At 44.7% G+C, this 15,098-nt stretch overlaps 1 protein-coding gene across 5 annotated transcripts in view; it reads left to right on the forward strand.

Annotated features, from left to right (window-relative positions):
- Positions 1 to 3,001: 3,001 nt before the first annotated feature.
- The window catches only part of SLC11A2 (solute carrier family 11 member 2), a 46,122-nt gene continuing 34,025 nt past the window's right edge, over positions 3,002 to 15,098 (forward strand). The window contains exon 1 of one of the 5 annotated variants that reach the window (XM_053558007.1): positions 3,002 to 3,088. In XM_053558007.1, the coding sequence (XP_053413982.1) occupies positions 3,043 to 3,088 (46 nt within the window). In that variant the 5' untranslated portion in view covers positions 3,002 to 3,042. Of the gene's footprint in view, positions 3,089 to 4,242; positions 4,347 to 4,421; positions 4,745 to 4,773; positions 5,413 to 15,098 lie in introns of those variants that run through there. The other 4 variants (XM_053558008.1, XM_053558010.1, XM_053558011.1 and 1 more) reach the window with 4 other exon arrangements.

Genomic DNA, 15,098 nt, shown 5'->3' on the forward strand with positions numbered 1-15,098 from the left:
GAGTCTACATTAACTGAATTCTTATCATGTATGAAACAGGGTGAAAGATTTTATGAAAGAGATAGTCTGGGCTTGGCGCCCATAGCTCAGAGGCTAGGGTGCCAGCCACATATGCAGAGCTGGCAGGTTCGAATCCAGCCCAGGCCTGCCAAACAACAATGACAACTACAACTAAAAAATAGCCAGGCATTGTGGCGGGCACCTGGAGTCCCAGCTACTTAGGAGGCTGAGGCAAGAAAATCGCTTAAACCCAAGAGTTTGAGATTGCTGTGAGCTGGGATGCCACAGCACTCTGTCCAGGGTGACAGCTTGAGACTCTGTCTCAAAAAAAAAAAAAAAAAATTAAAAAAGAGAGATAGTCTGTCCTAGATTTGAGTGGAAAAGAATTGTTTTAGGTAGACAAGATGGAAACAGTGTGGTGTGGTAGTTGAGTGCTGGCTCCTGGATCTAACACAGTGTTTTTCAATTATTTTATCTCCTGGCACACTTGAACCTACAGTTAAACTTCCATAGCACACTTAAATTATGTTGGTCAAAAAAAAAAAAGAGTACGCTCAGTGGTTAGGGTGCTGGCCACGTATACCCGCGCTGGTGTGTTTGAACCCAGCCCGAGCCTGCCAAACAACAGTAACAACTACAACAACAACAACAAAAAAGCTGGGCGTTGTGGTGGGCTCCTGTACTCCCAGCTACTTGGGAGGCTGAAGCCAGAGAATCACTTAAGCCCAAGAGTTTGAGATTGCTGTGACGCCACAGCACTCTACCGAGGGGGACATAGTGAGACTCTGTCTCAAAAAAAAAAAAAAAAAGAGTAAGAAAAAGAATACACTTACTGTGCTTTGAGCTTCTTTCAAAAATAATTTAATTAATGATTTTTTGGGGGGGGGTTCCTGGTTATGGAGCCGCCAGCTTTGCCTCTAACTAGCTGTGTATCCTTAGGTTAATTACTTAACCTTCATAAACTTCAAGTTCTAATTTGCAAAATGAAGATAATAATAGTTCTTGCCTCATGAATTTATTGTGAGGATTAATGCGTGTTTGTGAAATATTAAGTACAGTGTTTGGTACCTAATAAGAATTCAGTTAATGAATTCAGTTAATGAATTCTTATTAGGTACCAAATAAATTCTCATACTACTCTGGGCACTAAGGCAAGAGTAGAGTGTGTGTATGTTGGGAAACAGGTGACAAAAGGAAACCGGGGCTGTGGTAGAGTCTAATCGTAAAATCCATTCTTGGGCGGCACCTGTAGCTCAAAGGAGTAAGGCGCGGGCCCCATAAACCATAAACCAGAGGTGGCAGGTTCAAACCCAGCCCCGGCCCAAAAACTGCAAAAAAAAGCAGTAATGTAAAATCCATTCTTTTTTTTTTTTTTTTAGAGACAGAGTCTCACTTTATCACCCTCAGTAGAGTGCCGTGACGTCACAGCTCACAGCAACCTCCAACTCTTGGGCTTAGGCGATTCTCTTGCCTCAGCCTCCCGAGTAGCTGGGACTACAGGCACCCACCACAACGCCCAGCTATTTTTTTGTTGCAGTTTGGCCGGGGCCAGGTTCAAACTCGCCACCCTCAGTATTTGGGGCCAGTGCCGTACTCACTGAGCCACAGTTGCCACCCATAAAATCCATTCTTATTTTTAGAATTCCTCACTCAAATAGGCCTTTTCCCTCCAAGACCTCAGTCATGCATGAATTTACATGTTCTTCTATTTTCCCTTGAAGGGGGATCCACTGCTTCCCTACCCCCAATCTGCAGAGATAGCTTTGCCTTAGGTACCTTATCTGGTGTAGAACAAGGACAGGAGACAGACTGCATTGTAATGACAGGATTTTTCCTGCTTGAGAGAGCCCTAAAGCAAAGAGATCTCTGTCTGGAGTCTTGGGTAGAAGGTCCATAGTTCCTTCTACTGACTTAATGATTGTTTGAATAGGAACCAGAGTCACTTGCTGGAAGCCTGTTCCTGGCTTATTGAATGGATTACTGCTCTTCTTTCTTTTCTATTATAGAGTATTATGTTTTATGTCCTAAGCAGATTTTCTTTAAAACTACCTGCTACCTGGCTCGGCAGGTACACAGTGGTTATGGCACCGGCCACATACACTGAAGCTGGCAGGTTCGAACCTGGCCCCGGTCTGCTGAACAATCTACTGAGGGTGACATAGTGAGACTCTGTCTCAAAAAACAAAAACAAAAACCTACCTGCTACCTGAAAGTAACAACTGCTTTCTTCTCCCCTGTATCTCACCCTTGTCCTTCCAGGTTTACCCTCTAAATTATTTCCCTGAGGCAAATTTCCCCCCTCCTTCCAGAAAGAGAAATTCTGAGCTTGCCCTGGATTTCTTTCTTGCAGTCTCAGGGTTTTTCCCTATCTTTTTCGTTTCCATCAGGAACTGAGCCCTGAGTTTACCTGACTCTGTTGTGTGCCTTTGGATCATTGATTGACCAGGCTGATGCCAGCGGTTCCTTCAGATCCCAAGGGATAGACAGGGTTGCATTTTCACTTACACCCTGAAATTCCTTGTAATTGCCTCAGTGCTGCACGTACCTATGTGGAAATACATATGGACTGTCAGGTGTGGGGTTAATTGGTTTCACCTCATGTTTCTGGGGAGCAGAGTCCTAGCATACTTGTATACCTGGTACAAGTGCCCAAACCAGTTCATTCCATGAGGAGCTGCAAAAGGAAGTCTTAGCCTGCCCCTTTCATCCACTGGCACTCACAGGCCCACCACTGGCTCCTGCTCCTGCTAATGGGACAGAGATGAAATCGCAGAATAAAAGTTTTTGAACTTGATAAATTGTTAATTAATATCTAGGAGTGGCAGATACATAATGCTTCCCTTTCATCATGGCAGGTCAAAGATGACATCTGATTATGCTTTGGAGGGTGTGGTTTGCCTCTTGAAATTCCATGCCAGTCTTTACCAGTGCTGTGTTGTTTAGGGCAGCCTAAAGTGCCTGCTCTTATCTAACAGAGGGAGGTGCAGCTGTCTTTATAAATAAAGGGGCTGGCGCTGGGAAAAATCAAACCAATTCAGCACCATGAGGAAGGAGGCTAAGATGGATGCAGCTCCACAATGTGAGCTAAGTAAGTAGCCAGCAGGTGTGAAACGACCCAGGGAAGCTGCTCAGCCGAGTAGACCTGGAAGGGGAACAAGAACAGCTCCAGCCATTTTGTTTCCTACTTTTAGATGAAGGAAAGGAAAAGTTCTGGTCTGGAGGCACTTTGTCAATCCTTTCTGAAATTCCACAGATGCGTTGTAGAGAGATTCTCAGAACTAACTTGTGCATTTTCTTTTCTCTCCAGGAGAAATTCTGTATGGAAACTAACCTGCTCCAGGAAGCTGATGATGTTTGCCTCAGTTTGGTTTTGATATTTGGTTTGATTTTGGTCCCGGAGCTTGTTTTTCCTTTGCACTTTATTTATGTATTTCTCTTTGAAGTTCACTCTCCCTTCCTCATATTTTGGACTCTCTTACTAATAAAAATTTCTCCTACAAGTTTTTTACTTGAAGACAGAAGGGTTATCTTTAATACTATCAGCGTGGTGGTGGTGGTAGTGTGTCTAAGAATGTTTTTGGTAGCTTTAAATAACACTGCAGGAAAATCAGGGTGACTTGTCAGACATTTAGTCTCCGCACTTCACCAGTTTGGCTGGGCAGGCACTCACCTTCAGAGGAAAATTCTCCTCAAGAGGTTGAGGTTGGGAAGAGAGTAGGATTGTTTGTGGGTAGGTAGAGTTAAAGTCTGGGAGAAGTGAATTAGCTGGGCGTGATGGAGGAAAATAATTCACTACTGGGGTTTGGGAGTAGGACACCCAAACGCAGTCGAACTGGCTACGCAAGCTGTTTCGAGGTTCCTCCCAGGTGTGGGATGCTCTCGCTGGTGCAGCAGATACTATGATGTGGCTCTGGGGGCGAACGTAAATAGTGCTGCCAGGTGACTATCCTTCGTAGCTTGGCGCTGTACCTCATAGAGTCCGGTCTACAGAAGAAAAGGGGTTGACTGCCACTACCTGACAGGAGTCCGCGGCGAACTACCGCAGGATTCTCTTCTGTACCCAAGGTGCCCACGGATCCAAACTCCAAATCCGCGCGCTCTGTAAGTGGAACCAGCTCAGGCAGGGTCCCACCCGGAGCCTGACCTCTGCGTGGGCGGAGCCTCGTACTCGGTCTGCTGGCCACGCGCACGGCCGCTGCGGATAATCCAGCCAATAGGAACGTGCAGCTGCCGTCCTGTCGGCCAATCGCAGGGAGCGTAGGATGTTGGCCTGCTTGGCGCTGGCTCCCTGGTTATGGAGCCGCCGGCGCTGGGGCAACGTGTCAGGTGGTTGCGGAGCTGTTAAGGTGAGGGGGAGGCGAGGTCAGGGGTCATGGCAGTAGCTCTCTCCCCACAGGCGGGGAGGGCTTCTGGGCGACTTGACTGCCAGCCTGGGGCAGGCTCCCGGTCCGGTGTGGGGCACCGTGCGGGGCTTCGCGGGGAAATGCGGGCAGTGAGGGCCTGAGTTGCCCGGCGCCGGGTCTAGGAGACTGATGAAGCTGGATTATTCCAAGGAAGGCCGAGAGGAGGGCCCCGGGAGCTGCGGACGCGGGGTGGAGGGGAGCGAACGTCGGTGGTCTCAGGGGCCTCACCCCTTCCCCGCCGCGGCCTAGGACAAATGGCCCAACTGGCGCGCCGGGACCCACGATCGCGGTTGGCTGACTCGCTTCCACAGCGCGGAGGAGTCCAGGGACCACTGGGCAAGGTCTCCCGCGGCCGCCTTACCTGCAGAGCCCCGGGGGCCCGTCTTCTCCCTGGGCCCTCTCCCGCCCCAACTAGACAAAAGCACTCATTAAGTCCAGCCGACGTTAAGGGCCTGGGCCGGCGGCTAAGCAGTTGTGTGTAGATTGGTTTTAGGGGTGTTTGCGCAGCTCTCAGGCGGCCTCTGGATTCTAGGCTCCAGGAGAAGGGTATTTCTGTAGGGAAATATTGCACATTAGTGGGCTGGATGCTTCTCCAGCTGTTAGGAGTGAAATGTCCCTTTTAAAGCTTTTGCTTACTTTTTGATATTACTTCTTTGGATTCTTTTTTTCCTTTTGGTATTCTCCAAATTCCCGACCGCATATATCAGACTGTTTTCACAGAACATCATTGTGGGGAGAAGTTGAAGAACTTGAGCCTGAATTTCCTGTGTGTAAAATGAAGATGCTCTCATATTGTCTATGCTTTAAAGGAGTATTATGAAATTAAAGGCATGTGACATTTTGTGGAAAGCAAAAGCAAAAATTATGTGGAAGGAGAGCTCACAAGGGTAAATAGGCTTCTAGAAACTTTTGCTGGCATAGTGTTAGTGAATGTTGATGAAAACGGGAGGCCATGTTTACCTTGACTTCTCTGGAGTCTGAAGCCTGAACAGTTTGCATCACTTCTTGGGTGGGTAAAAATCCTTTGAGCAAGTTGCTTAGCTTCTTTGTTCTTTTGTTCCACAAACTTAAAATGGGGATTGATAATACCAGTCTTAACAGGTTGTTGGTATTAAATTAGTTAAGACACATGAAGTGCTCAGAATAGTTCTGGCCTGTAGGAGTTTTTGTTATTATTATATCTACATGTGCCTTCTTTCTCCTTGAAGCTTCTAAAGAATTCTAACTTTATATTTATTCTTTGTTCAGAATCCCTAGACCTAGTGCCAGTGAACCCTCAGGCCTGTGCTTTCCACATGCATCATTAACTTTGATCTGAGGGCATGGTGTAATTTACATGTGACTAGAGGCTTTTTCTGCTGGGTGTTTGTTTTATTAAATAAGGTTGGAAATTATCACTATACTAAGTTATTTACTGTGATGTGTGTGTTGGGTAAATGAAACCTGAGAACTTAGGCTGTTTTTTTTTTAGGGGAGGGGCATTTCATTCACAGTCTTGCTTGGCCTAGGCAGTTTATTTTGGATACAATACCAAAAAGGCCAGGATTGCAGCATACTTGGTTTCTCATGTTTCCGGAAAGGCTGTAGGACTCAAGAGGGGAATTTCTGGGTAGCCTGGCAGCACTTCTTGTTAAGGAATGGGGAAGCTTCATATAAATCTAATCTTACCCTACTGTTAGGAAATCAGCAGTGCTCCTTGGATTACTCACAGAGCTACTAAACAGCTTTAGTTCATTTTTAACTCCCTGAAGTTTGGAGAATGGAATCTACAAAGTAAGATCTTTTCTGTTTGACTTTAAGTGCTAAGAGTTTGGGTGGGTGTTGTTGAATAAAAAACATTTTTATTCTCTGCCTCTTCACCATGCACGTAAATACAAATGTCTGCTGACAGACTTAGGTCCTTTCTAAGGGCTTAAAAATCTCTTTCCCATTCAAATTCTCTTGGTGCTATCTGGGAGACTCCATTGGAAGTCTATTTTGTTCCCTAATTCTCCCCTTCAAGGAAACCACCCACTGTTTGTACCATAGCAATATTAAGAACTATCACAAAAGGTGAAACGTTGAATTTGTGAAAAAGAATACTGCTTACTGAAGCAGCATGCTGGCTGGATTTGGCTGAAGTCCAGATGATGTAAGTTTAGTTATTTAACTTTGGACCGAGACAGTTCAATCCTTTGTTAGGGAGAAAAGTTAGATGAGTCTTGGTGAGAATGAAGAACAGTTTTTGAAATCTTTTTTTTTTTTTTTTCTCCGTAGAGACAGAGTCTCACTTTATGGCCCTCTGTAGAGTGCCGTGGCATCACACGGCTCACAGCAACCTCCAACTCCTGGGCTTAAGCGATTCTCTTGCCTCAGCCCCCCGAGTAGCTGGGACTACAGGCGCCGGCTGCAACGCCCAGCTATTTTTTGGTTGCAGTTCAGCCGGGGCCGGGTTTGAACCCGCCACCCTCGGTATATGGGGCTGAGGCCTTACCGACTGAGCCACAGGCGCTGCCCAGTTTTTGAAATCTTTTTATCTCTGCTTGAGTAAAAAGACAAGGAATGACACCTTCAAAGAGTTGAGTGTGTTTGAGGCAGAAAGGGAAGGCTGCTGCCCTAATATTGTCATTATTATCTCTCTGTGATTTGAATAAGATGTTTTGGAAGAGAAGGCTGGGGCATTTGAATGGGCAGAATATAAGGAGTTAGAAGACCCAGACCAGAAGTGGGCTGGGTGGCTCACGCCTTTTGTCCTAGCTACTTGAGTGTGAGGCTCGCTTAAGACCAGGAGTTTGTGACTGGCCTGGGTAATAAAATGAGACCCCTGTCTTCAAAATAACAAATATATATATATATATATATTTTTTTTTTTTTTTTTTTTTTTTTTTTTTTTGAGACAGAGCCTCAAGCTGTCGCCCTGGGTAGAGTGCCATAGCATCACAGCTCACAGCAACCTCCAACTCCTGGGCTCAAACGAGTCTCCTGCCTCCGCCTCCCAAGTAGCTGGGACTACAGGCGCCTGCCACAATGCCCAGCTATTTTTTGGTTGCAGCCATCATTGTTGTTTGGCAGGCCCGGGCTGGATTCCAAAATAAAAAATGTTAATTGGCCTCTGGAAACACAAAGAAGAGCTCTCTAGGTATAATCAGGAATATTATGGATAAAATGAAACAACATAGAGTAGAGCCTCCATAATTGACCTCTTCCCTGGGTTGACCCCCTCCTTAAATTGACCTAATTTTTGTAGGCTGGACATGCACCCTGTGTTTGTATCAGCACCATAGGCCTAGTTCCTTATGTTGGCTACCTGTGTGTGTTGACCATTTTGTTACAGTCCCTTGGGTGGTCAACTTACAGAGGTTCTACTCCGTATATATTATAAAGTATATTTTAATGAAATCAGAATGGAACCTAAAACAATTGGCTAGGAATGACATAAATATATTTATTGCCTAACTCCTCCTCCACTTTTAACTTTAGGTCAGAGTAATTTATACTAATTAATATAAACCTTATATATAATAAACCTTATTAAAGTATATATACTTTTTAGTATAAAAAGTGGAGAGGGAGAAATTGGGGTTCTTACTGTCCTTATGTTATTGCTGGAAGGTTATTTTGTATGGGGTTTTTGTTTTGGCTTTATCTCATCTGGTGTTTGTTAAAACTAGGTAACAAAAGGAGACGACTACAAGTTAATTATTAAAATTTTAACTGGTTCTGGCTCCAGGCCTGTAGCTCAAGCCATTAGGGTGCCAGCCACATACACCGGAGCTGGTGGGTTCAAATCCAGCCCAGGCCTGCCAAACAACAATGACACCCGCAACCAAAAAAATAGCTGGTTGTTGTGGTGGGCAATTATAGTCTCAGCTACTTGGGAGGCTGAGGCAAGAGAATCGCTTAAGCCCAAGAGTTGGAGGTTGCTGTGAGCTGTGACTCCACAGCATTCTACCCAGGGTGACAGCTTGAGACCCTAGCTCAAAAAAAAAAAAAAAAAGAAATTTTAACAGGTTTTAAAGAGCAGAGGAGGCTTGTAGGAGAGTGGAGAATCTTATGTGTTATCTATGTGTAATCTTTGCTTTAAGAAAAGAAACAAATACATGCTCAAAATTAAATTTTTTGGAGGCCAATAAATAAGTTGAATATAATCTGATGGTAATCGTTCTTTATAGTTGCCAAAAAAAACCCTACTTATTAAGCAAGTATGAGGGCAAAACATTTTGAGGCAAGAAGTAGGTGTAACCCACTAGATTAATTGAGGATTTTCTTTTCTTTTTCTTCTTTTTGAGACAGAGGCTTGCTCTGTTGTCCAGGCTGGAGTGCAGTGGTCTCATCATAGCTCACTGTATCTTTGAACTCAAGCCATCCTCCTGCCTCAGTTTCCTAAGAAGCTGGGGATGCAGGTGAACACTACCACACCCAGCTAACTTTTCTGTTTTTTGTAGGGCCAGGGTCTTGCGCTTGCTCTTGCTCTTGCTCTTGTTCAAGCTGGTTGGGATTTTCTTATTCTAATAGAGAGTGCTCTTTGGAACTGTTAACCAGAGTTTGGGATTAGGTTTCAGGATAGCAGTGTCCAGCCAGAAGCCAGGTTGAGCTCCCACAGGGAAACACGCTGCTGTAACTTCTGGTTAGGAGGGATTTCAGAGGAAGCTATCCTGTAAGAGTTGGGAAGAACAGGGTGGCGCCTGTGGCTCAGTGAGTAGGGCGCCAGCCCCATATACCGAGGGTGGTGGGTTCAAACCCAGCCTCTGCCGAACTGCAACAAAAAAATAGCCGGGCGTTGTGGCGGGCGCCTGTAGTCCCAGCTGCTCGGGAGGCTGAGGCAGGAGAATGGCGGAAGCCCAAGAGCTAGAGGTTGCTGTGAGTCCTGTGACGTCATGGCACTCTACCGAGGGCGGTAAAGTGAGATTCTGTCTCTACAAAAAAAAAAAAAAAAAAATTTGGGAAGAACAAAGATCGAAGCTGTAGTCACTAGAAGTAAGACTTTAGTGACCCTGATATCTGAGTAGTCAGGAGGGTCTGAAAGCTGATTAAGCCTCAAGAGCACTGAGCAGAGAAAGTCAAGAGTTCTATTTATGGATACCAGACCGTTCTAATTCTGAAGTTCATGGTTGATGAATGATATTTTTGTTTAAAAGAATAGTAGTTCTTGTCAGCCTGGTTACATTTCTCCCAACTGTTATCATTTTTGACACCCAGGCAGCTGGTTTCATTATTATCTGTACTGTTCCTCCCAACAGCTTTCTCCTCTTTTTGTTTCTTAACATTTTCTCTTTTTCTTTATCTTTATTTACATCAGTAGTTCTCAACCTTCCTAATGCCGCAGCCCTTTAATACAGTTCCTATGGGGCACGATCCACAGGTTGAGAACCGCCGCTTTAGATGGTCTCAATGTTAGGTTTTCTTTCAACTATAAAACAGACTGAGAAGTTCAACTCAGGTGAGAAATAGCAGACTTGGTATTGAGTTGAAGTTGTGGTTCTCTGGTAGGCTGAGTAGGATATATCCAATTTTGAGATTATTATTATGGCTTGCAAGATTGGTAAACGAAGAACAGGCTTAGCTGGTAGGGTTGTCCTTTGGTATCTGGTGGGGATTGGTTTCAGGACCCTCCTCTCCCCCCAGTGAATACCAAAATCCTGGGATGCTCAAGTTTCTTATATAAAATGGCATAGTATTAGCATATAACCAATGAACATTTTCTTGTATACTTTAAATCATCTCTAGATTACTGTGGTTTTTTTTTTGTTTGTTTGTTTATTTGTTTGTTTTTTGAGATAGAGTCTTACTCTGTTGCCCTGGGTAGAATATTGTTGTGGTATTATAGCTCACAGCAACCTCATCCTCTTAAGCTCAAGAGATCCTCTTGCCTCAGCCTCCTAAGTAGCTGAAACTACAAGTGCTCACCACAATGCCTGGCACTAATTTTTCTTTTTTTCTATTTTCTTTTTCTTTTTTTTGAGATAGAGTTTTGCTTTGTCACCCTCGGTAGAGTGCCGTAGTGTCACAACAACCTCAAACTCTTGGGCTCAAGTGATTCTTTTGCCTCAGCCTCCCAAGCTGAGGCCAATACAGGTGCCTGCCACAACCCGGCTGTTTTTTTTAGAGGCAGGTTCTCACTCTATCTAGCTCAGGCTGGTCTTGAACCTGTGAGCTCAGGCAATCCACCCGCCTCGGCCTCCCAGAATGCTAGTATTACAGGCATGAGCTAATTTTTCTATTTTTAGTAGAGACGGGGTCTCACTCTTGCTCAGGCTGGTCTCCAACTCCCAAGCTTAAGCAATCCTCCCACATTGGCCCTTGGCCTCCCAGAGTGCTAGGAAGACAGGCATGAGCCACCACAGCTGGCCTCTAGATTACTTATAATACTTAATGCAATGTAAATGGTATGTAAATAATTGTTATTCTGTATTGTTTAGAGAATAACCCCAGGAAAAAAGTGGTCTGTGCATGTTCAGTATAGATACAACCATCCGTTTGCTTCCCAAATTTCAGTCTGTGGCGGTTTGAAACCACACGGACAGAACTGTGGATATGGAGGGCTGACTGTACCTCAGCGGCCTTTGTGCTAGGGTGAGGGAGTGTGGGAGGGTGAAAGCTGTGGGAGGGGAGTGAGGGGGTGAGGGTGGGGCCGCGTAAAGCCCACTGTGTAATGGCAAGCTCTCTTTGTACTTTATGAACTGGGAATGTTTGTGTGGCTTTCAGTTGAAGACAGTCTAGTATTACCCACTTAGGTAGAGAGGATTAAAGGTTCCAGGCATTTTTCTTAAACTGACAGTTACCACAGGTGCTTTTCATTGTTTTTTTTTTAAATCAGGAAGAGATAATCAGAGTCTTTTTTTTTTTTTTTTTTTTTTGGTTTTGGCCGGGGCTAGGTTTGAACCCGCCACCTCCAGCATATGGGACTGGCGCCCTGCTCACTGAGCCACAGGCGCCGCCCGATAATCAGAGTCTTAAACCTGACATTTTTCCTATTTATAATTTTTTTATGTAATGCCTTGCCTCAATTCAGGGGGAACCTATTTATAATTTATATCAAGTTCATTTTAATAAGATAAAAATAGGATAAACTTATCCCAATTTAAAATATAATTCCAAAATTCATATTCTCAAGAATAACTTGGAAATATGCATGGCTTTTCTACGCTTTTTCTTTCACCTCACCCCCAGTGGGAGTGGACTGAGTATTTTGGCTTCTAGTCATCCAGGTGACAGGCGCTTACCTTCATGAAGAACATCTGGCACAACATAAGTGTTGGGTTAATAGGACAGTAATGGTGGAGTAGGACTGTCAAGTACTTTAGCCTTGAAGTAGACTTTTAGGGGAAAGAGTTTTAGAAGGATCTGGAAATCTTTATGTTTCCACAGGACAAATGGAATTTAAAAGAAAATTCACAGTTGCATGTTATTCTCTAGTGAGCACTTGGATATCACTTTTGAAAGCCGTGCTCTGTGTACCTGGCAGTTTCTACTTTGCCACCAGCTTCTCTCTGGCACTGAACAATGTCTGAGGAAAGCCCCAGGAGGAAGCAGTGGCTTCGCCATTGAGCGTTAGCCGTTCCTGCTGACATTTATTTAACCTACTACTTCCATGCAAACACTTTTCTGGTTGCCTGTATGAAAGTTCTTTTTCTATTTAATGCTGTTGTTGATTTTATTAAGATAGAGGAAATGAGGAAAAACAGTGGAAAGAGAGGATTATTCAAAAATATTTCTCTCTAGGCTTGTGGCCTGTAGCTAAGTAGCTAAGGGCGCCGGCCACATACATCACAGTTGGCCAGCTCAAGTCCAGCCCTGGCCTACCAAACAACAATGACAACTATAACAACAAAATAGCTGGGCGTTGTGGCAGGTGCCTATAGTCCCAGCTACTTGGGAGTCAGAGGCAAGAGAATCGCTTAAACCCAAGAGTTGGAGGTTGCTGTGAGCTGTGATGTCATGGCACTCTACCCAGGGCAAGATAGTGAGACTCTGTCTCAAAAAAAAAAAAAAGTTGTTGTTTTTTTCTCTCTATCTTACAATTAATTTTAGGGAAGCCTTCTCACCTATAAAACCAGTGAAATGATTTTGAGTACCTTTGTTCTTTTTTTTTTGTAGAGACAGAGTCTTACCTTTTTGCCCTCACCTTTGAGTGCTGTAACATCACAGCTTACAGCAACCTCCAGCTCTTGGGCTTAGGCAATTCTCTTGCCTCAGCCACCAGTAGCTGGGACTACAGGCACCCACCACAACAACTGGCTTTTGTTGTTGTTGTTGTTGCAGTTGGTTAAGGGCTGGGTTTGAACCTGCCACCCTCAGTATACAGGGCCGGTGCCCTACCCACTGAGCCACAGGCACCACCCAAGTACCTTTGTTCTTTTTTTTGCAGTTTTTGGCCGGGGCTGGGTTTGAACCCGCCACCTCCGGCATATGGGGCCGGTGCCCTACTCCTTTGAGCCACAGGTGCTGCCCTTTGTTCTTTATGTTCTTTATTCTTTTTTTTTTTTTTTTTTGTGGTTTTTGGCTGGGGCTGGGTTTGAACCCGCCACCTCCAGCATACGGGACTGGCACCCTACTCCTTGAGCCACAGGCGCCGCCCGGCTTTTTTCTTTTTTTTCCGGCCAGGGCTGGGTTTGAACCCGCCACCTCCAGCATATGGGACCCGCGCTCTACTCCTTGAGCCACAGGCACTGCCCATGTTCTTTATTCTTTATGTTCTTTGTTCTTTATGCTCCCTTTGTTCTTTATAGGAAAATTTATTTGTTTATTTAGTTTAGTTTAGGTTAGTTATATTTTTGGGACATAGTCTCACTCTGTTGCCCAAGCTAGCTCACAACAGCCTCAAACTCCTTGGTTTAAGTGATCAAGTGAATCACTTGGAAATATGCATGGCTTTTCTATGCTCTTTCTTTTCTCTCACCACCAGTGGGAGCAGACTGAGTATTTTTGGCTTTTAGTCATCCAAGGGATGACTCTTGCCTCCCGCCTGGGACTACAGTCAGCTACCACAATGCCCTGCTACTCTTTTCTATTTTTAGTGGAGACAAGATCTTGCTGTTGCTCAGGCTGGTCTCAAACTCCAGAGCTCAAGAAGTCTGCTCACCTCATCCTCCCAGACAGAGTGCTAAGATTATAGGTGTTAGTCGCTGTGCTGGCCTGGGAATTTCTTTTTAAATTTGAGTTTAATGTGAGTTTAATATAACCATTAGGTTATATAATTTACACATGACAGGTGAAATTGAGAGTTATACTTGTATCCTACCCCCAGGGAGTATTGCTAATTCTTCTATTTGTAGTAGAGATGGGGTCTCATTCTTGCTCAGGCTGGTTTGGAACTCCTGAGCTCAAGTGTTCCTCCTGCCTCAGCCTCCCAGAGTGCTAGGATTACAGGTGTGAGCCACCATGCCTGGCCCCCACTTCTTGAATTTAATTGGTATTTTCTGTCATGTGGGACTGTGATTATTAGTCTCTTTATAGGGGAATTTCATAAGAAAATAATGTTGGGGGGGCACCTGTGGCTTAAAGGAGTAGGGCGCCGGCCCCATATACCAGAGGTGGTGGGTTCAAACCCAGCCCGGGCCAAAAACTGCAAAACAAAACAAAACAAAACAAATAGAAAATAATATTTTTCAAACTCAAACTTTTTTTTAACCATAGGGAAAATTTTTAAAAGTTGTATATGTTTTAGCCGGGCATTTTGGCAGGCTCCTGTAGTCCTAGCTACTTGGGAGGCTAGGGTAAGCGACTCGCTTGAGCCCAAGAGTTTGAGGTTGTTGTGAGTTATGATGCCACAGCACTCTACCCAGGAGAACAAAGGGAGACTCTTATCTCAAACAAAACAAGTTGTATAGGCTTGCCTCCTGTAGCTCAGTAGCTAGGGTGCCAGCCACATACATGCGCCAGAGCTGGTGGGTTCGAATCCAGCCCAGGCTTGCCAAACAACAATAACAACTGCAACCAAAAAAACAGCTGGGTGTTGTGGCAGGTGCCTGTGGTCCCAGCTACTGGGGAGGCTCAGGCAAGAGAATCACTTGAGCCCAAGAGTTTGAAGTTGCTGTGAGCAGTGATGCCACCGCACTCTGCCAAGGGTGACATAGTGAGAAAAATTTTTTTTTTTTTTTTTAGACAGAGCCTCAAGCTGTCACCTGGGTAGAGTGCCATGGTGTCACAGCTCATAGCAACCTCCAACTCCTGGGCTCAAGCGATTTTCCTGCCTCTGACTCCCAAGTAGCTGGGATTAGAGGCACCCACCTGTAGCTCACATATATGTGGCTGGCGCCTTAGCCGCTTGAGCCACAGGTGCCGAGTCAAGTTGTATATGTTTTAATATGCAGTATTTCGAACTTTCTTGGGAGTAGATTTTTTTTTTTGTGGTTTTTGGCCGGGGCTGGGTTTGAACCCGCCACCTCCGGCATATGGGACCGGCGCCCTACTCACTGAGCCACAGGCGCCGCCCTCTTGGGAGTAGATTTTAAAAGAGGTTTGGGTTTAGCAGAGTTGTCTAGTGGAAGTGTACAGGGCCCAAAAACAGGTTTGATGTATCTAAACTATTCTACCAGAGTTCTTATAAATGCTAAGAGAACACCAAATTATTAATTAGATGTTAGAATTTATTATAGCTACTACGTGTTTTGGGGGTAACTTAATTTTTATATAATTTCAAACTTGCAGAAAAGTTATAAGAATAGTACCAGGGAATAGATGATTTCAAGACATTGTGGTAAGAGTAATGTCCGT

This window comes from Nycticebus coucang, chromosome 12, assembly GCF_027406575.1.
Source record: "Nycticebus coucang isolate mNycCou1 chromosome 12, mNycCou1.pri, whole genome shotgun sequence".
In the NCBI taxonomy this organism is placed as follows: domain Eukaryota; kingdom Metazoa; phylum Chordata; class Mammalia; order Primates; family Lorisidae; genus Nycticebus; species Nycticebus coucang.